The following is a 20,501-nucleotide window of genomic DNA, read 5'->3' as shown; positions in this document are numbered from 1 at the left end:
GGTTGGCTCGCGAGCAAAAAAAAAATATTTTTTTTATTTTTTTTATTACAATAGCTATTACATAACGACAAAACACAGAGCCAGTATCAGCTTATTGTGTTTTAAAGAGAAGATTCAGTCGGATTCGTCAGCTTTAAGGTAATATTTGCAACTTGCTGCGCGATACCGGGGCTCTGTAGCTTTCCGAAAGCTAATGCTAAGCTAACGCTTCGCGTCACAAACCCTTCAAAGTTATTCGTTATTGTTAATGCCTTCACGCGACTAGTTAATGCGTTACTTGTTATGTTGTCGCAAGTGACCTATTTATTCATGAGTTAGTTCACGTGTATAAACAAAACGCGGTGCGTTTTACACCCGACAGTGAGATTTGACTCGGCAGCTTTCAACGTGTGCGTCTCGTCTTCTCCCGTAAACAGACTTCCTGGCCGGAGTGAGACGTCGTCATGGGTAAAAGCTGCAAAGTGGTGGTGTGTGGTCAGGGTGCAGTCGGAAAAACGGCTGTGTTGGAACAATTATTGTATGCCAATCATGTGGCAGGTATGTTTCTAACCGTCATTATATTACTGTATTATTTGAATGAGTCCAAATCACACTTTTGAAACTTTTGCTGAGAGTTCAGTATTTCTGAGGCACATCAGTTGTTGTTGTTTTTTTGGGGGGGGGGAAAGCAGAGCAAGTTTATATGCTTTGTAGTTGATGACATATTTAAAGTGGTTAGTTTGATTGTTACTAATTGACTGCAACACGTTAATATTTTATAGCTGTTCGGATGTCCCGAGCCCTCGTAATCACTAAGTCATTATTTGAGAATAGCTACTGAATAAGCAAGTATACTGTTTTAATCACAGTACATAATCAACTTGCTCATTAAAATGGAAACCAGAGAGCTATAAAACTTTAAATTTCTTGTTCTAACGACTTGGTTTTTATAGAACTGGATGTCATCAAGTTTTACAAATTCAGTGGAAACTCCCACACGAGTTTGTCAAAATGCTCAACTTGCTTTCAGTCAGGCACCTCTGGGAGCAGCTATTTCTTTCCACTGTGCACAGCTGATGACATAAGCAACAAGGGGGGGGGCTGATGAGCAGCTCCTGATAAAACTTTAGGGGGAAAAAACACTGTGTCTCTGTATTTTCAAATTTGGTGGATTCATATTATATATTCATAATACATAAGCAGTTGTCTTAGCACCTGTGCAGAATATCACACTGTATGTGCCTGTCTTTGTTCATCCAACATTAGGTTCAGAGCCCATGGAGACCCTGGAGGATATTTACATCGGCTCCATAGAAACTGACCGTGGCACACGAGAGCAAGTGCGCTTCTATGACACCCGCGGACTCCGGGACGGGATGGAGTTTCCCCGACATTACTACTCTTTTGCTGATGGCTTTGTACTAGTCTACAGCATTGACAGTAAAGAGTCCTTTAAGCGAATGGAGGCCCTGAAGAAGGACATTGATCGTCACAGAGACAAGAAGGAGGTAAGCACCGAGTACGGTTGTTTTTAGAGTCAGGTTTCATGAGTACTCAGAGAGATGCCAGGCTTTTATAAATTCATGACAATGGCTTTAAAGCTTTTTGTGCCTGACAGGACTCAGGCATCTTAAAGGTAGCAAGTCAGCTCTGCAGACATTGATTCATCTTCCTTGTGCACTGGGATGAGATCTATGAATTATTAATTAGGATGTGATTTCCTCCTAACTTTATTTACCTCCCATCAGACAACCTGTAGTGAAGCACAGTTTTAGTCTTCAATATGAGCTATGCTTGAGACTTCACTGATGTGGAACTAACCTGATAACCCTGATCTATCATTTATATTTTATAATTTTTACTGTTATTTTTATTGCTTTCCTGTATCTATAAATGCTGCTGTAGCGAAAAAATTTTTTTCCCTTTGGGGATTAATAGAGTATCTATCTATCGATCTATCGATCTATCGATCTATCGATCGATCGATCGATCGATCTATCTATCTATCTATCGATCTATCGATCTATCGATCTACAGGTGACCATTGTTGTGTTGGGTAACAAGCTGGACAAGCAGGATGAGAGGAGAATTGACTCTAACATGGCCCAGAACTGGGCGAAGAATGAGAAGGTGCGTCTTTGGGAGGTCTCAGTGGTGGACCGGCGTACACTCATCGAACCCTTCGTCTACCTGGCCAGCAAAATGACGCAGCCACAGAGCAAGTCCACGTTCCCGCTCAGCCGCAACAAGAACAAGGGCAGTGGTTCTACAGACAGCTAAAAGACCAAACAGTGCTGCCTGGATCAGGGAGGAGGAAAATGGGAGGTATGTGAAAGGGAACCTGGTTTTACTGGAAAATCAATTTTGATATGATGAGGGATTGAGGTAATAAGAGTTTTGAGAATGCAGAGAAGGGACCGTGAGAGAAAAGGCAGGATGATTGTATGGATATTTATGTACAGTGAGCATCTATACTTGATGTTCTAGTGAAATACTACTGTAATTATGACAGAGTAAATCCATATCTTTGTTTTTTGATCAATATCAGCTATAACATGAAAGAATCCCTCATATTTTTGTCATTCCTATTTTACCGGGTTGAATTATGATCAAACTATTTCACTTATAAGATCAGCAGTTATGTTTGGACCATAGACTGTGTGCTTTGGGTCTACTTATTGTAATTCAACTACTGACAATCAACATTTTCATCTGAGTTTATACTAAGAGAGTTTAAAGATGTCTCATGGTGGTCACTGCTTAGATAAATCAGGACGTTGCACATATGTACACCGGCTTTTATTTGATGTACCTGTACAGTAAATGTGCACAGGGACTGAATCAGAAATGGTAGCCGTTTCAAATGTTACCTAATAACTGCATCACACAAATGCTGAATTTCATATATTGTAAAGGGAACGATGGCTGAAGGAGGTTTAGATAGATTATTTGTGATGTACAGTAACTGTGCCGTTTGTCGATGTGGAGATTCGTTACACTACACGTTTGTTGCTGAGATTCACTGTTTAATGTTGTACAGTGAGTGATTGACATTCCTTACCACGTACAGCCTTCTGTGCAGGCTTTTGGACTCTGACATGAAAGGTAGATATTTCTGCAGGCTCAGGTGACACTTTTTCTGGTTGTGCCGCATTAAAAACATACATTCAAATGCTGTATCATTAACAACATGACTGTGATAATCAGTTACAGTCACTGTTAAAGTTGGTATAGTTTTACTGAGGTGCGGTAAAACCTGTAGCTGATCACTGAACTGTTCATTCAGGGTGCAACATGAGGTCAATATATGAGCAGCTTTTGAAGTTTGTTTCATTGTAAAGGGAAAATGCTTTGATATTGTCTTGAAAATTCACGTTGCTTGTGCCACAATGTTGACACTGTGTATCATATATGCAACACTCTTTTGTGAATATCGAGCTTTCATGTATACATATCCTGAAACTGCTCACTTTCTATTTGTTTGCATGCTTGTGAACAAATTAAAGCCTTTTCTGTGCCTAACCAGAATTTGTGGTTGTGCTAAATCATTCAGTCCCATTGCATCACGGACAGGAAGCACACGTCCCTTCAGAGTTGATGAGGAGGGATTTGGTGAAATCTCTCCCGAGACTTGTAACTTCAAATATAAAAGGTCAAAAATGAATTCCAGTTCAGACTGGTAAGATAAAGCCAACCTAATTCCAGTAGATATCTCCAATATTCCAGTTAAACTATGTGGATGTTCTCATGTTGTTAAAAAGATCTACTGTCCCTCAGTGTCATTTGACTGGTCTGTAACTAATCTGTGGTAAGACATGCTTTACAAAATAAACTGATTAAGTGATGCAAATAATACACCACTGAAAGAAATTGTACTGTCTGGTAGTGTATGAAGCTCAAACATGGAATATAAATCATTTTAAAAACAGGCCAAAAGTCTAAATCATTAAACGGGTACATTGTTTTTTGATTTTCTTTTTCCTAATAACGACGTCTATCGACAGGTTCAATTCTTAGTATGCTGTGTCTGCCTCCATCCAAACACAAAAGTTCTTCATTAATACAATAAGGTTACTACAAAATAACCAGACTAATAATAAGCACTAGATATTAATATTAAAGACGACCTATTGATATTTCCCGTCTGTGACGCTGGATAAAATTGACTTGGGTGGATTTCAACTCATCAGTGTCCACTGCCCTCAAGTGGTCGCAGTGGGAAACTGCAACACCGCAGAGGCAGACAAATATTACCATAAAGTAGGTATTTTTGATTTTTTTTTTTTTGATTTTATACACTTTATTAATCCCCGAGGGGAAATTTCTTCACTACAGCAGGTTTCATTGAATGTCTGTGTTTTGGAATACAAGGTCACACCACAGCAATTCATACTATGATAAATTTAAAGGCCTACAGATTAAACAGTGATGCTAACAATGAATATCCCGTTAACAACCTCCAAAGTATAATATTTACTTTATCTACAATATGAATAGTATGAATTTGTTTTACAGCAATAATCACTGTATTTACAGCAATAATTGCATAATAATAAATTGTATAATAATAAATAGTCAACAGTTCTCTCTTCTCAAATATTGTCACTGTAGTTTTTCCTTCAGGTAGATGTGAAGGCCGCCAGTTGACACACACATAACTATATGTTTTGGCACACTTGTTTGATGGTCCTGGTTTTTCTTCATTCAACTTCTCAAACTCTCGTGCAATTTTTTTCCCACGGCACAGAAAATGTTGACACCCAAACGGGGCTTGTAGATTGCAGTGAAGGCACTGAATTGGATGAGGTATCAGGTACAGGTGTTAATAGTCTAAATGATTTCAGATGTAGCCATGGAGTCCCTTTGCTGAGGGTTGTGCGTTTCATCTAAAAAAAGAAAACAAACAAACAGATTAGCTCCCACAATAATTCAAGACTAGGTGGTTAAGCAAACATAAACATCGTGTTAATGGATTTTTACATACCTATCAATTATAGAACATTGAATACATTGACATAATTTATTTTATACGGATAGGGAATTATATAATTAATTATATGTAGTTTTAGGATTCATTTGTAAGTAAGGTGGGACTGGTGAATTTCTGGGTGCGAGTGTGATGTGTAAATAGTCACGTGGGGAGGTGTGTGTGTAGTACTGTAATTTGTTTTACAGCAATACTGTACTCCCAATACTGTAATTTGTTTTACAACTTTTTTTTTCACAAATTTGTTACCATGTGTGTAGGAGAAGACTTTTGATGCCAACAAAATGCAAGTTTGGACCCAAATGTACGACAATAAGGGGAACTGAGGCAAACAGAGAACTTTACTCACACAAAATTGTTGACTTAACAAAGGCCTGGAGGGTGAACACAAGACTGAGGGAAAAGTAGAAATGAGGTTCAGACAGGGTCCAAAGATGAAAATAAATCTCTGGCTCTGAGACACTTATGATGTAGATGAGCTCATTGGCAGAGAGGCTGCAGGTAGGCAGACTGTGCAATGGGGAACAGGTGATGTGGGCGTGGCCTACAGTCTATGGGTGTTGCAGACAGGAGACTGGGCAGAGAGAGAGAGAGAAACTGGGGACCTCTGGTGGGTGGAGAGAGTGACACAGGGAATAAACTGAATGACTGAAAGGCAGAGACCATAATCACGGTGTATTCATAATGATCTGTGCATTGCAGGTTTAAAGATTTTTCATTGCACAGTTTCTACAAAGCCAAGAAAATGCGTTAAGAAATGCGCTAAGGAGGTACTGGGACATTAATAAGTCTGACATTATATTATGCATCAATATAATGAACCAATCATATAGGAATGTCAGTGAAAACAACGCCAGACAGACAAGGTCAGGGACGTTTCTGCAGAGGAAATGATCTGCTGGTTCCACCAGGCATGTTGACTGGAAAGGTTAATGCAAGATAATGAGAAAACCTCAAGTGGAACATTTATGAAATTATGTGACACTCACCTTAGTTTCCCCAGAGGGTGCTATCATGTACCACCTCATTTCGATCATGTTCTTTTTAATGACTAGAATCGAGACAGTGCTCGATGTTGCTTCACTCAAAATGGTCCAGTGATCGTTTCATGCATTTGGATGATGACAGCGCATGGTGGTGTTCATTTTAAGTCCCTACGTTCAAACAGGGAAGGAAATTCTAAGATGTCGACATACTTTCCTGTGTAATGGCTCCATGGCTGTATTGACCTACATAGATAAACAGAAAAAGAACAAAACTGTGTACACGGTGAAAGGCGTTACTGGCCTGCATGATTTACGAATGATCTTTCTCCTTTTGACAACACAAACAAAACCAGAGAAATTCTTGTGTTGCCATCATAACACTTTTACTGTTGCATGACAGTGTGTCTCACGACTACAGCTGAGCACCCTGCTTTCTTAGGGGTCGATGAAATAGATAACATTTTGTACACCCTTTTTTTTTTTTTTTTTGTGAAGAGAAAAAAAACAAACTTTTAAAGCTGCTGCTCTGACCCTCTTTTCACAGTCACCATCACGAAGCATCATATTAACAAAACAATTCCACACAGCAGTGAACACAAAGTTTAAATGGCAGTGCCCTTTATTCTCTACGCTATCGGGTTTTTTTTTTTCCTCGCTGGAAATATCAGCTGCCCTTAAGCCATCAGCTATGTCAAATGTTAGTTGTCATGCTGACTGCCCACGAATATCTGAAGCAGAACATTTGTCCTGAAAGCACAGGGTGATTTCATCTTAATAAGACGAGCTTAAGGTGTTCTGAACCGAGCAAGAACGGGATCTTGGTTATTTCTTGTCTTTTGTGTTTTGTGCATTCAGGGAGTATGTTTGACACCTCTGATGAATACTTGGGGACGTGTTGACAAAATGTCTCCCGGCGGTCAATAGAAAGACCAACTCCGTTCAATAATGGTCTAAATGAAGGAAACTGGAAGCTGAAGAACAAATTGATTTATTTCACTGCTAAGCTAAGTATACCCTTCTTTATTTGTCTGTTATTTATCTGATCTGTTTTTCCAAAAAGGGCAAATTTGCAGCATCAGTACAGCAATATTGATTGATGCCTCTGTGTTTTACATTGCAGGATTTTCTCAGTACTAATTTATATATATACATCTATCCATTATCTGTACACACTTTATCTTGTACAGGGTCACGGACTGGTCACTGGACAGGTTGATAGTCCATCACAGGGCCAACACAGAAGGACAAACAGCCACTCATGCTCAAATTCACACCTGCAGTCCATTTAGAATCAATACAAACAATAATCTCATTATAATATTGCAATAGACAGTAACTAACAAATATTTTCTTGATAACAATTCAATCAGTATTTATACAAAGGGTTTTCACCGGGTGAGGCTCAAGAATACTGTATAAAAATGTTAATTATTTCAGAGTTATTACTCTGAAATATTTGTGATGTATTTTAAGTATGCAGAATTTAGGCACAAACTAATTTAGGAATTTAATTGTGGATAGATTTTAGAATAGATCTAAAAACAGTCATTGAATGTAAATTTAGGGGTGCTCGATGCTGTTTAAAAAAAAAGTGAAATCCATGTAAAACTATGTAAAAAAATTTAATAGAACATTATAATTGTTTATACAGGAAAAAGTCTCAATGAGGTAACAAAAACCCATAGACGCACACATGCACACGCACACACACACACACACACACACACACACACACACACACACACACACACACACACACACACACACAAACAAACAAACAAACAAACACAAACACACACTGAAGCATTGTTTACAAGAGGTGAAGGAGTGGTGTCTGACCGCAGCAGGAGAAAACAGTGTCACCCCCTCCCTCCTTGGAGAACAGTCAGATAAGATAATGGATCAATGCCGAGAAAACACAGCTTGGCAAGGTCATCGCATCCTTCTGCCATATCACCGGCTTTAGTAAGTGCTGAGGATCCAATGGCTTCCCTTTGATTGGCACCACGGGAGGTGGTGGACTTGATGCTGTGCTTATCTACTGTTTCCACAAAGGACGAGCTGGCATGTTGGCCAGAGGCGGAAAAGACAACATCAATACATAATTCAAGGACTCTCCTTCAAATAAACTAGAAAGCTGGGAAATTAATACACATCTAACTGAACTAAATACACGATGATCAAGTGTGGCACATGTAAGCACTGAGTCACAGTTTATCCCATATGAAGAGTCTGGGGGACGGGCGCTCCTCTGCTCAGTTTCAGTGTGTCAGAGTTGGCTTGGGGAAGCGGACAACAACAGAGACGGGCAACACAGTATCATTTTGGCAAACACGCAGTAAATGTTGAGTACAGCAGTGAGCTGCTGTTCCACAATCCAGCAGGATTCATTGTTTGGTATCAAATCTGTCTGCAGTCACTGGAGCCAATCCAATGTATTGTATTGGCCATCTGTGGAGACTCATGTGAAGATAAAGAAGATTAGCCTGTCTTTAAACCACATCAGCCACTCAGGTATATTATTCTATCGCTGCTCTGTGGGCCACAAATGTAACAGAGTTCAGACACGCTAGCTTCAATTTGTTTACTCCCACAGCAGATCCTCACTAAACGCCAGTTCAGCTGTCACAAGTTGTTCCTGAAATGGCTGGAAAACTGGTAGCTGTGGGTTGCCGCAAGAGCAGAAGCTGTGAGGGTGGTGTTCACTTTTTTCAGAAGCCAGCAGACCTGTAACCTTCAAACTCAGAATCACACACACACAAAAAAATTGTTTTTATTTCAGCTGGCTAGTTCCTAACTCAGAACTGAATGTGCTCAGCTTTGACTAACTCGAAAGTAAAACAGTGATTTGTGTTTCAGCTGTCAAACATCATTCAATCAAAGCAAGAGGAAAACAGAAATTTTGATCTTCATAAATCTGAGCATTCATGTTGTTCCTGTCTACTAATTAGCCATCATCTGCCCGGGTTTTGTCATTTTTCTCACACGCCCACACACATATTGTTCCTGTTCAAATATCAATCTGAATTCAGGCGCTGCCTTCTGGGATGCTGCCGCTTTTCATTTTTATCCATGACACACACGTACACACATATATTACATGTTCATAAAAAACATTTTCTTTTACAAGTTCTAAAAGCTTTATTTTCCAAAATCCATCCCTTTTCCTCTCTAAATGTACAGCACTGTAAGTTTATATTTGTTTTTTGTCAATCCATCCATGCGTACAGTGTTTCCTGCTCTCTCGAGCTGTGGAGGGATACCCTGAATGGATGGTCATGTTAGCATTTTCTCAACCTGTCACCCCTGAGAAGGCCTGGCTAATGTGATTTTAGGATATTGTCTAAAAAAGGCCTTGAATTACATTATTAATTCAGTCTTTGTCAACAAGGAGGAAAATAAAGGTCACTCAAAAAGATTTTTGTTTTAAATATTTTCTCTTGTACTTTAAAAAACATATCAGTAAAACCATGTAAATAAATGAACAAACGAAAAAAGAAAGCAAAGCATTTTTCCTTTCCCTGTATGCCGTACAGAGCCTACGATAACATAATCTACTCTCTTCTATGATAGCAGTTCCTTATGATACAGATAACAATAGCAACTCTGGTAAAATCTCTATAGTTACTCTATGATTTCTACATATAATTTGCCTTCTCTAGATTCTTTATTTTAAGAAAAGTATCAGTTCTTTAGGTCAGAGCTCCCACTGAGCGATAGTAACAAACAAACAAACAGTGAAGATTAAAGGCTGGCTGGTTCACTGAGTAGTGCGACTGGGGAGAATCACATTAATATGGCGGGGCGACCCGGTGGCTTCGCCTACCCAGAAAGGCTTGGGAGGAGGGGGCGGAGGGGGGGGGGGGCAGAGGGACGGGGGGAGTCCTTAAAACAGAAATGTACATCGGTTTTGTAGAAGCACTATAGTACTGGATGGCAGTTACAGGGTTTTCACGACAGGTGGCACTGCTGCGTCACACACGACTACACATATTGCACAATGAGAAAATGCATAGGATTTGCTCCATTACTGTGATTCAAGAGAACATGATTTGGTATGAGTGTTGAAGGAAGGATGATGCGTGCGCTCCCAGTCCTTACGAGACCTTGCCTTAGAGTTCATTCTGCCGTAAGGAAGGGGGAATGTCAGCAAATATCCTGGGCGGGAGGGGGAGACGGCACACGAGCATAAACAGCAATAAGACAGTTGATGTTGCACTTGTGACACGTATCCAAGACACTTGTCTCTGATGTAAGAATGTTTTGCTCAGTGGAAGTCATACAAAGGTTCTCCTGCTCCACTAAAAAGTGAAAACAGCAATGTCATACGCCGCTGAAGCACCCTCTCTGCAGCGCCAGAGCAGCTATAAATGGAACTTTTCAGTCCACAGTCACAACATGTGGAGGCTGACCATGAGCATCGGGCGTCAAGGGCATCGCCGGGACAACCCACTATTTCAAATGACTCTTCGCTGACAAATCAGAGTTGGCCCTTGGCTGTGTTGGAGTACATAATACATCGTTACAGGTGTGTACAGTATAGAATAGATAAAGCCATTGATACACTGAAAACACATCATAAACATAAACGTACTGAATGTATTGCTTTAAACGTCAGACTTGTCATAGTCATTGATAAAACCATAAAGTGATCATTCTCACCTGATTGTATTTTTTTTTTCAAAAGCAAAATTGAAATGGGACTGTAAAACGTACACCGAGAGCCCCCCCCCCCCCAAAAAAAAAGAAAAAAAAAAGCTGAATATCAACACAATTTCCATTGCTTTTGTAGGTAATTCAGTTTTAAGGTGCTTTTTAATGTGGTTGCCATGGCACTGTGCTTTGTTCCCTCCCACGCTGTGTGCAGACACTGCAACAGGATGTCAATCAAATGCTGGCTGAGCAGCCTCTCCACCCACTGTCATCCAAACTTCTTATCAAACTCTCAAATCCCATCAAGTCCTCAAGTTATCCGTTGTGTTTTTTATTTTTTTTAAAAAAAAATTTATGTGTGTGAATATGTGCGCATATGTTGGGTGGGGAGGTAAAGGGTGGAGGGGCGCTTACCTCTGCTCCTCATCATCTCATGCTGAGATAACGGCAGAGAAAATCAAGGGCAACAGCGAGGTGACGACTGGGGGGCGAAGGATGAGAAAAACAGAAGTCACGAGGGGAAATTTGCAATGTAAGATATCCAGAGCTGCAAAAATGTTTTCATGCTGCTAGCTTGGCCAGAACGTAATGCTCAAGTTGTACTGCATGAATGATGCACTGGAGCAAAAAAAAAAAAAAAAAATCATTCTGAAGACAGATTTGCAAATTGAAACAAAGTCAAGTTGACAAGCTGACCTTTTCTGGACCTTAATGAGTGCTTAATCCTGGGGATACAGGGAGCTGTGACTGTGGCAATGATTCAGAAAGAAAGAGAAAGACATGTTTTAATCAAAAGAGTTGAGGGCTCAGGGAATGGTATTTAGCAGAGGACTGGAGGTGCAAAATGAGGCTAATGGGATTTTAACACATAGACACACAGTATGTAGTTATAGATCCACATACCGCCCACAACGATGAGTCACTTTTGCCCTTCAGAAGCTTAAAGTTAAGAATTGTCCAGGGAGTCGTTTGATAACTGCCCTCACTGACATGCCATGTGACTTCAAATGATTCTTTGAGCCTGGTGGTTGAAAACACTGATCAGCGAGACTGGCTTGTGCAGCCATACAGGTATGGCTCGAGTTCAGCTGCGTTAATGACCTCTGATGACCTTTCATCATATCTCCAAACCAAATAAGTTAAACATGTTTTAAAAGAGCATCAAGTAAAGGGACCTTATTTTGTGGCAACCACACTAAACATACATCTAGACTTGTCTATATTTGTTCTCTAATAAATTACACAATAATATCCATAATCCAAACCATGTTGACCCATGAAATGGCTATAAAAGCGGCCTCGTGCACCACTGTCTGGAGGCCTGTCCTGCTCCTTAGGTCATTATAAGAGGAGCAGAAAGAAGGCATGATGGGGGATCTTGGCCTTTATGGTAAGCTCTAAGGCCTGATGGCCTAGTGAGCGTCAGGACTTGTGCACTCTTCCCATTTTAAGTCAGGCGGGCTGCATAGTTTGCGTGTGGCCTTTGTTGTGTGGGTCACACTAAAGGAGGGCCTTGGATTTGGTAAAGGGACAGGGGTGGAGCTCAAATGGGAAGTGGGTCAAGTCTTTAGTAGGGGGAGAAGATGATGGGTGTGTGTGTGGGCCGCAGCGGCCCCGGGGCAGGCCGGAACAGTGCGGGGCCCAGGAATGGGGTCTGGATGAAGGTGGTGGTGCCCACTGGGTGGCGCAGAGCCAGTGGGTTAGTTGCCATTGTGCACAGAGTTGGTTGGGTGAGGGGGCTGGGCAGGAAGCCAGTTGTCAAACTCTTGGTCAGCTGCTTCTGCAAGGCCAGTTTGGTCTGGAGAAGACAGGAGGGGGGGGGGAACAGGAAGAAGTAAGAGAAGAACACGTTTACAGTACAAACATGTTTCCCAAACCCATGGCCCTTCATTGCACACAGAGCTGTGATAGAGGAATACATGTTCATACTAGACACCAAACAGAACTGGATTCCTGATAGCTTGTTGCACAAACGCTCATCAAACAAATATACAGTTGTATACAAAAGCTCCTGCAGGCAAATTATATATTTGGTGGATTTCTTTTAAGTGATAAGAAGTAAATACAACAGGTGGAGCAGACAAATATTTATAAAAATCATACACTTAATTTTATTACCTTAAAAAATAGGAAAAACAAAATCTTTCTAAAAGTCTTGATTTAGGAGTTTTCCCTCACTCATGCGCACAGCATGTTTAAGATCCACTCACAGATTTTCAGTGATGTTTAAATCAGAGGACTGTGAGGGCCACCCCAAAAGTTTTAGATTTGATTTCTTGAGGTGGATTTAATGGTACAGTTTGAATTTTTGTCCAAATGCAAGGCCAGCCTCGTTTCAGTTTCACTTTCTTGACTGCATGAAATTTGCATCCAGAATTTGCTGATATTTAACGGGATTCACCCCCCCCACCTCTATCCATGCCGGGTACCACTGGCTGCCACAAACCTCAAAGCAGAATATTTTATACTTGAGTGTTTTTTGGTTTTTTTTCTTCATCAAGTGCTGTTATTTTTCCTGTCCAAACACAACTTTAGTGATATTGGCCAAAAAGCTTCTCTTTAACTTCGTTTTCAAACCAACTCTGATTTGTCCAGATGCTGCTTTTGTGATGATGCTGCTGGTAATGTTTCCTTCTGGTCACTCACAATATTTTCTTTCTATTTTTTAAGTTCTTCATACAAAACATAAGCAAAGGCTGTTTGCTTCAGAGGTTGTATTGACTTTCTTTCACTTCAGGAGTCATGAAAATACTAATTTGCCCAGGGGTGTTTAAACTTGCATGCCACAGCACTCACAGACACACTTAAGCTTTTTTCATCAAGGACAAGGGTTAAATTGAAGGATATAACTCTCAAAGTCTCCAATGTTCAAAGGATAGCTCTGATTTTTTGGTGAAATACTTGACATTGATACACAAGTATTACCTTATCAAACACTCATCCTATGTGAGCTTGAAATTTGAGTTTAAGTTAACCATAGGTTCTGTCCTCTGGTAATGAACAAACTATAGGAATTTTAAAGAGTGTGAGTAAGAAATTGATACTTAAATGTAATATTTCAAGAATCACGGTTTAGCTCATGACCACAAATTCTAATTATTTCGACTTGGTTTCTGAGAAATCATGTTTTATTCATCCCTGTGGTATGACAGTCACAAATACCACAATATCAGTGAATCTCCGTAATTGTGATGAAAAGCTATAGTCGACAAATTAATCTAAATATAATATTATTTGAGTTGCAAATTTCTTTATAAATTTTTCTCCTGTGACATCATTTTAAGATTTGTGATTAAAAGTTTCTTTCTGAGATGTATGCCCAAAAATCTCCAATTTTTAACAGAGATTAATGCCCATAAATAGTGAATGGGATGTTTTTTCTACCAGAACCAAGGGTACCCTAAATAGCATCTTTCATTTAGTTATGAAACTGATATTAACACCGGTGAGTAAAAAGAGAAGCACCACATGTAAAAAAACAACAACATCCACAACAACAAAAATCAGAATTATCCCTTTAATATAAATACGATTTCTTTGTTACGCTCAGTCCCCTGCCCATGGCCAAGCCAAAAGTTCAGCCACCTGAAGCTCTCCAATCCAACCCCAGTCATGGCCTCTCCTGGCACTGACCTGCGAGGAGAGCGAGGTGAGGTTGTACTGGCTGAACACTTTCTTCATGGCAGACACAGCCACGCCTGCATAGCCACTCCATCTCACATTCTGCAGGATGGAGGAAGAGGAGGAAGGGGAAGGGGAGGAGGAGGAGGAGAAGGAAGAGAAGGAGGAGGAGGAGGAGAGATGGGGGAGGTTTGTATATGACAGGAGCAGAGAAGTGATTAATCTGGAGTGCTGATTCAGGCTGTCGTTGTCAGAGCTGGTCAGTGCGGAGAGCAGGGCTATTTCTGATCTGTCTCAGGGGTAGCTGACTCACTGAGTACAAAAGTGTGCTTAACCTCTGACAGTACAGGCACACAGGCACGCTGCCTCACCAAGACATAAAAGCCCATAAGCGCAACGTAATGAGATTCGTGTGTTTGTGTGTGTGTGTTATTAACTGTTTGTTTGCTGGGGCTGGGGTCAAATCAGTTAACTGCAACAGAGATTAAATTAAAGCCTGTGTTTAAAAAATGAAATTGTTTACAAGTTTGACAGAATTTATTCCAGTTTTTGAAAATGTGTACAACATGTTCAAGCGTATCTGCTGTAGGCTAAGAAAAAGGCAATTACGCTTTGTTTGTCCTCCTTAAGTGAGTGTGTGCACGCGTGCATATTTGTGTGACAGCGTTGTGTTTGTCTGTGTCTTTGTGCGGAGACTTACCGCTAAGCTGGAGCTTGGCTGGCTCTTGCTGTGAGGGGTAAATTTGGGTTTGGGTGGTTTTCCGGCCAGCCTATCCTTGTGCCTTCTGCTATTCATGTGCTGCCGAGACCAGCAAGAAATACCATTAGAAAGCTAACAAGCATCTGTTGTGCCACCGTGGAAAAACTTGTTATCTGCTGAATTAATAATGGATACACATCGAGGAAGACTGAAGTGCACCGAAATTACATCACATTACTTTTCAACCGCTGCTACACTCCCTCTCTAGCTGCAGTACTTACAGGCTTTGTGTCCACCTGGGACAGAGGATGTCTATATAAGACGGGTAGAATACATTTAAGGCTAAAGCAGTCCAGGTGCTCACACGTACCACTATATCCTGTATCTATTGCACTTTCCACTCCAGCGTAGACGGTCCCATGACACAGATGTAGTATTTACTGAACATGAAAAGCACAGAAATCACTTCCCCAACCGATAGAACCAGAATGAATACAGGAGGCATTGGTAGTAAATAACTCCCTGCTCGCTGAACAGTTAGTTAAAGCATCAGATGAGATCTGTGTAATGTTGAAAAATAGCAGCATGAATGTACTCTGCACTCATAACCTGCTTTCAATGGCTTCATTCATGTGGCTGTAAATGAAATTGCTCCTTTGATTTAAACTCAACACACATTTCCTCCATCAAGGCAACGCTCAAATTGTCTCTCGGATTAAGTAAGGTCTTTAAAATCCCATCATGCATATTTATCACTTCAATACACATCATTTTTGTTAGCTTTTGTAATTGTGACATTACAGACCAACGTGATCCATGTTCAATATGTAATATCAATCTCTTGGTTGTCTGAGGTAATTTCTAACTATGTGCAGGCAGTTCTGTTTTCTGATTAATTCTGCAGCCACATCATCTGTCTGTGGAGGTGAGGTAATTATATGCAACATTTTCACCACTGCTTGGCATGATTGGGCTAGAGTGCTTTTTTTCCTGCAGAGTCAACAGCACTTCTGTGCCCTTTTGAACAAAATCCTATCAGGTTAGCAACACTCTCACTTAGTATGCCTTGACAAATCTGCAGGACTCCCCCATGCCCCCGCTTCCCTCCTCATCTTTCATTTCATACAGCACAAGAAGGATAGAGAAGCGCGAGAGTGCTGGCTTTCACCGTTCTGTCCTCCCACTCTCCTACTTTACAGCAGAAACTTTTGAGGTCTTTTATGGAGCCAAAAGTTCAAGAACGTCACAGGGATCTGGAGGTTTGGGCTGCTGCCACTATGCCATATTCACATTTCTGACATTTCTGACTGTTTCACTCACTCAGAAGTTATACATTTTCATCTGGAGGATTTCTTTCATTGTATTTATTTGTACCAAACTAATGCAAAAATCTTAATATTTCTTCTACCTGGCTCAGTTGGGTCTCGGAGTTCACGAAGATCTCACACACTTCACACTGGAAGTTCTTGCTGGGCACCCCGACGCTGCCTTTGCTACCCAGCCGCTTGCTCTTGCAGCCCGCACGAGCTGCCACCACTTTCCCCCTGCGTCGTGGCAGAACGCTGTGACCCTCCAGCATCAGTTTGTGCTTTGTACCTGGAGGAGAGAGCAGTGAGTTCACAGGTTTGTCATTGTGCAAAATAAATATTACAGGCTTCAATCTGCATGCCGATCCAAAAATCTATTGCAAATGCAAAAATGCAGAACATTGAAAACATGATTGTTTTAAGGAGAAAAGTGAGAGCTTCAGTGTGGCTTCATGCTCTCACCGCTGTTATGTGCTTCCAGTTGGGAGAGAGAGTTGACTGTGACTTTACAAACAGGACAATGGAGGTGAGCTTTGCTCTTCTTGGGGTCTTTGTCGTCATCTGCACGCGGCTCCCCGTTTGTGCTCGACGCGTCTGCGTGGACGCCTGACTCACTGGTCGCACCGGCAGCCTCTGCGGCCTCGAGGACTTCGGGGGCGCTGGTGTCTGACGCCGTCTCGGAGAGCTGTGAGGAAGGCGAAATCTGAGGAGGGGAAAGGGTGACCAGCTCTGCGGAGGAAACCTCAGATTCTGGCGTGAGCATAACCAAGCTCGTGGGACTGTCCTCGAGCTTCACCTCCACGTTGGCTGGTTCCAGATCAGACTGAAGACCTAAAATAAGAAATAAAAGAGAATATGAGCAAACTGTGATTCATTGAACACGAGGGCTGACTGTTAGTACTTTGGTAGAAACTTATAGTGGGAGGAGGTGTAGGTGTCACTCTTAAGAATTTCTTACCCGGTAACTGAACTGTATAAGACACTAACAATTACACAAAGCAGAGTTTAAAAAAAAAAAGAAAAAAAAAGTCATGACCTCTAAAAAAAATAAGACAAATATAGCGTTAAATGGTATTACATTCCTTGTGTAAATATCTGGGTCGAGTCACAGTGCATTAGGAATTTTTTCCAGTCCTTACGGCAGGTTAATTTCAAAACTATTGGAGCATTTTACCAATCGACATTCACCATCTTATGAAGTATGAAGTATGTTGAAAACCAAGCTGTAAACAACAGAAACCCTTTCCCAAAGTCAACAAAGTGCATCGCCATGTTAACTAATTACTTTTTAATTTTATTTTCTGCATTATTCTTATCATTATTAAAACAAACGCTTGACTTCAACATCATCGTACTTCGTCACCCCCACTGGTTGCTAATTGGTCCATCCTTCAGAGTGGCTGAGCAAACCTCCATGCTTACAGAGGTTCCAGACTATAATCCCACTGAAGTGGGCAACTAAGAAAAATGCCCTTGAACACTTAACCAGCAAAGCAGTCTTAAAATTGACTTTTTTATTTTAAATGCAAATGTCAAAGTTGACTGAGATAATCTCCATGTAACCATTCCTCTTGTAGTAAAATATTGGCTGCCGTGTTAAGAGTGCTTTTCAAGTGCTAGCTTTGTGGCCATGTCTGATATAATATCAGCCTTTGTTTTAAAACGTGGAACACACTGGATTAGAGTTGGTTGAGGCAAGTAAATGCCATCAGCCTCCATCCCACCTCCTCTTTCTCTTCCCTCTCATTCATTCTCCCTCTCTATTCAAATATCAAGTGGACCTGTAGTCTCAGTCAATACAAACAAACCCATCGACTGCCGTGCCCAGCCGATAAGTCACTGGAGATCCATTACACATCTCCCCTTCACCCCACTGCCCTCCCGAGGGAGTCACACACTTCACCCCAGAGCACTGAGCGCCACGCTCACTGAATACTGAATATCTCCATTTCATTTAGTGAGCTTTTCTCCCCGTGTATACACACACCCACACCCACGCACATGCGCACCTGCACACACACACACACACACACACACACACACACACACACACACACACACACACACACACACACACACACACACACACACACACACACACACACACACACACACACACACACACACACACACACACACCACAGTGCAACTGTGCTCCATTGATTGTCCCTTTTAGGTGTGAGAGTAAATTCATCATTGGAGATAAGGGTCTTCCACTCTCCTTCCCGCATGAAAAAAATAAACTATAGGAGCAAGATTAGACAGTCCCCTCGCTGTAATGAGAGTGACCCTTGAGGGATTTGAGCTCTTCTCTAGGTGGGGGGGGGGGGGGGGGGGGCAGTGGCAGGTATGATCCTGAGCGTATGTGAAAGACAGGGCCACCTGAGAAGTCTCTAGAAGAGAGATACTGATCAATGGATTTAGCAGGAGTCTTACAGAGGAAGACATAGAGGTTGGTGGAAATGAAAGCCGTCTTAAAATCCAAGGATTCAGATCACGAGGGAGCTCATTCAGCGGCGAATCATTTCAAATATACCTGCTGAGATTCAGATATCTTAATTTTTGGGAAAAACCAACGGCTAGAAAAATCTTGAATTTTCAACCATTACATTTAAAACCTTGTTGAAATGATTAGTCAATTCGTTAATAAATCCATTTGAATAATCATTTCAGTCATTTATCAAGCTGCCGAGCTACTTCACTGTAGTTCTGAGTAAAATGGCAAAGGGTTAAACAGATTACTGACGGATATCGATTGATCTATCTAGCTCTCTGTCTCTATATTCCATTAGTCATTATATAAAAAAAAAAACACTAACTTTTTAAATATCAAAATAATTAAAGTGGAAACGGGCCTCTTTCTGGTCTTTTGGATTCAAATACCTGCTACTTTTTCCAACACTGAATTCAAATATTAATACATTTCTTTGGGTTTTGGATTGTTGTTTGGACAAAACAAACAATTTCTCGATGACACCTGTGAAAAATTGTGATGGGCAGTATTTTCTTTAATTAATGCAATGACTCCCACTCTTCCATAAAAAAAAAGCCTCCTGTCTCTTCTTGTCAGTTGTCCCACTTGCCCTCTGACCATCTATTTTCCTTCTGACTGCCTTTGCTCTGACAGTTTTGTCAGACTAAAGTGCCAGCAGTCCCTCTGTGGAGTAAAAGTACACAGCAGCAAATAATGGATATCTGGATCAATGTTTACAGGTATCATCAGCTTTATTTAACCTGAAAATAATTTAATTTAAGTTTTTAACAGTCCAAACCTGAAGGGCTTAAACTCATCTTAAACCACAGCCAAACAGCAGATGAATATTAATATCGGACTCATTATTCACACGCTCACATACACACCCAGATACCGAGCACTTGATTTATCAGGCAAGCGCTGATCCAAGACAGCCTCAGAACGTAAACAACTTCCCTGGGGAAAGATTCTTGCTTTAAATCATCATTACTGTGGTGACAGACAAGAGTCCCCACAAAGATGCTTTCAACAGTGGAGTCAATCAAAGCCGAGGGTGATTGATGCTTGTCATGATTGATGCACGTTCTCCGTCTCTTGGCAGTGGCCTGGTAGCCTTTCATTTGCTCGCTCGCTGTCCTTTGTTGGTCTGAGATGTGGTTTATAAGCATCGATTTGTCCTTTTGTATGATTGGAAATTTTGTCTCTGCCCTTACTGGTCAGCTTCCTATACCACAGATTGTTGTGCTACCATACATGACAAAATATCTCCTGTATAATAAGTAAGATATGTCAGAAAGGTTTGGTGTAAAATAAACAAAATAAGATTATAGGACACTTATTGGTAGCTTGAAATAGAAAATACAATGGTTGTCACTTCCCTTCTAAATGACACACAGCACTGTCAACAGAATATAATTGTTTCCCAACACCTTCCAAACAAAAACGACTTGATTAGGGTTACAGAAAGAAGGTTAAAATGGTTTGAGTTAAGGTGGTCATGGTTAAAATAACTTTTTGTGGCCCAAATCCTCTACCCCAGCCTCCTTTTTCAATGGACTCTGTAGCTCTGAATTCACATCACTGTACCTCCATCTTTTCTCTAGATGCACAAGAGTCATAATTCCTAAATGTTGTTTCTGGGCATTTGAAAAAACGATTGATGCTCTTGCTTTCTTGGGAGGAAAGTGCCAAATACGCAGCAATTCACCTGACAGTAAAGAGGATATCCCCACTGGTGTAGACGATGAGCTGGAACTTTAAAGTGCCTTTCCTGGCATTGATCAAACCTCTAAAA

At 40.9% G+C, this 20,501-nt stretch overlaps 2 protein-coding genes across 4 annotated transcripts in view; one reads left to right on the top strand and one right to left on the bottom strand.

The window, feature by feature from the left end:
• Positions 1 to 4: 4 nt before the first annotated feature.
• Positions 5 to 3,507, top strand: nkiras2 (NFKB inhibitor interacting Ras-like 2). The gene is made up of 4 exons (XM_069709011.1): positions 5 to 138; positions 417 to 537; positions 1,246 to 1,487; positions 2,017 to 3,507. Exons 2-4 carry the CDS (start codon positions 444 to 446, stop codon positions 2,257 to 2,259), a joined length of 579 nt encoding a protein of 192 aa, XP_069565112.1. The 5' UTR covers positions 5 to 138; positions 417 to 443; the 3' UTR covers positions 2,260 to 3,507.
• Positions 3,508 to 10,956: 7,449 nt separating this feature from the next.
• znf385c (zinc finger protein 385C) overlaps positions 10,957 to 20,501 on the bottom strand; it is a 118,002-nt gene continuing 108,457 nt past the window's right edge. For 2 of the 3 annotated variants that reach the window (XM_069709089.1, XM_069709091.1), the window contains 5 exons: positions 16,696 to 17,064; positions 16,335 to 16,522; positions 14,927 to 15,025; positions 14,191 to 14,328; positions 10,957 to 12,403 (listed from right to left, as the gene is read on the bottom strand). In XM_069709089.1, coding sequence (XP_069565190.1) covers positions 12,173 to 12,403; positions 14,191 to 14,328; positions 14,927 to 15,025; positions 16,335 to 16,522; positions 16,696 to 17,064 — 1,025 coding nt within the window. In that variant the 3' untranslated portion in view covers positions 10,957 to 12,172. The remainder of the gene's footprint in view (positions 12,404 to 14,190; positions 14,329 to 14,926; positions 15,026 to 16,334; positions 16,523 to 16,695; positions 17,065 to 20,501) is intronic. The other variant, XM_069709090.1, reaches the window with a different exon arrangement.

Source organism: Brachyistius frenatus, unplaced genomic scaffold (genome assembly GCF_029030835.1).
Source record: "Brachyistius frenatus isolate BFR_SWC_R1_liver_20210118 unplaced genomic scaffold, ASM2903083v1 Contig_80, whole genome shotgun sequence".
In the NCBI taxonomy this organism is placed as follows: Eukaryota; Metazoa; Chordata; class Actinopteri; family Embiotocidae; genus Brachyistius; species Brachyistius frenatus.
Note: the sequence above shows the minus strand (reverse complement) of the source record. Positions and strands in the feature narration are given on the sequence as shown.

What these genes read in the sequence shown, in the direction of transcription:
- nkiras2 (XM_069709011.1), top strand. Translation starts at nt 444, where the DNA reads ATGGGTAAAAGCTGCAAAGTGGTGGTGTGTGGTCAGGGTGCAGTCGGA. An exon ending in GTATGCCAATCATGTGGCAG is followed by an intron (nt 538 to 1,245) that starts GTATGTTTCTAA and finishes ATCCAACATTAG; the next exon opens with GTTCAGAGCCCATGGAGACC. An exon ending in GTCACAGAGACAAGAAGGAG is followed by an intron (nt 1,488 to 2,016) that starts GTAAGCACCGAG and finishes ATCGATCTACAG; the next exon opens with GTGACCATTGTTGTGTTGGG.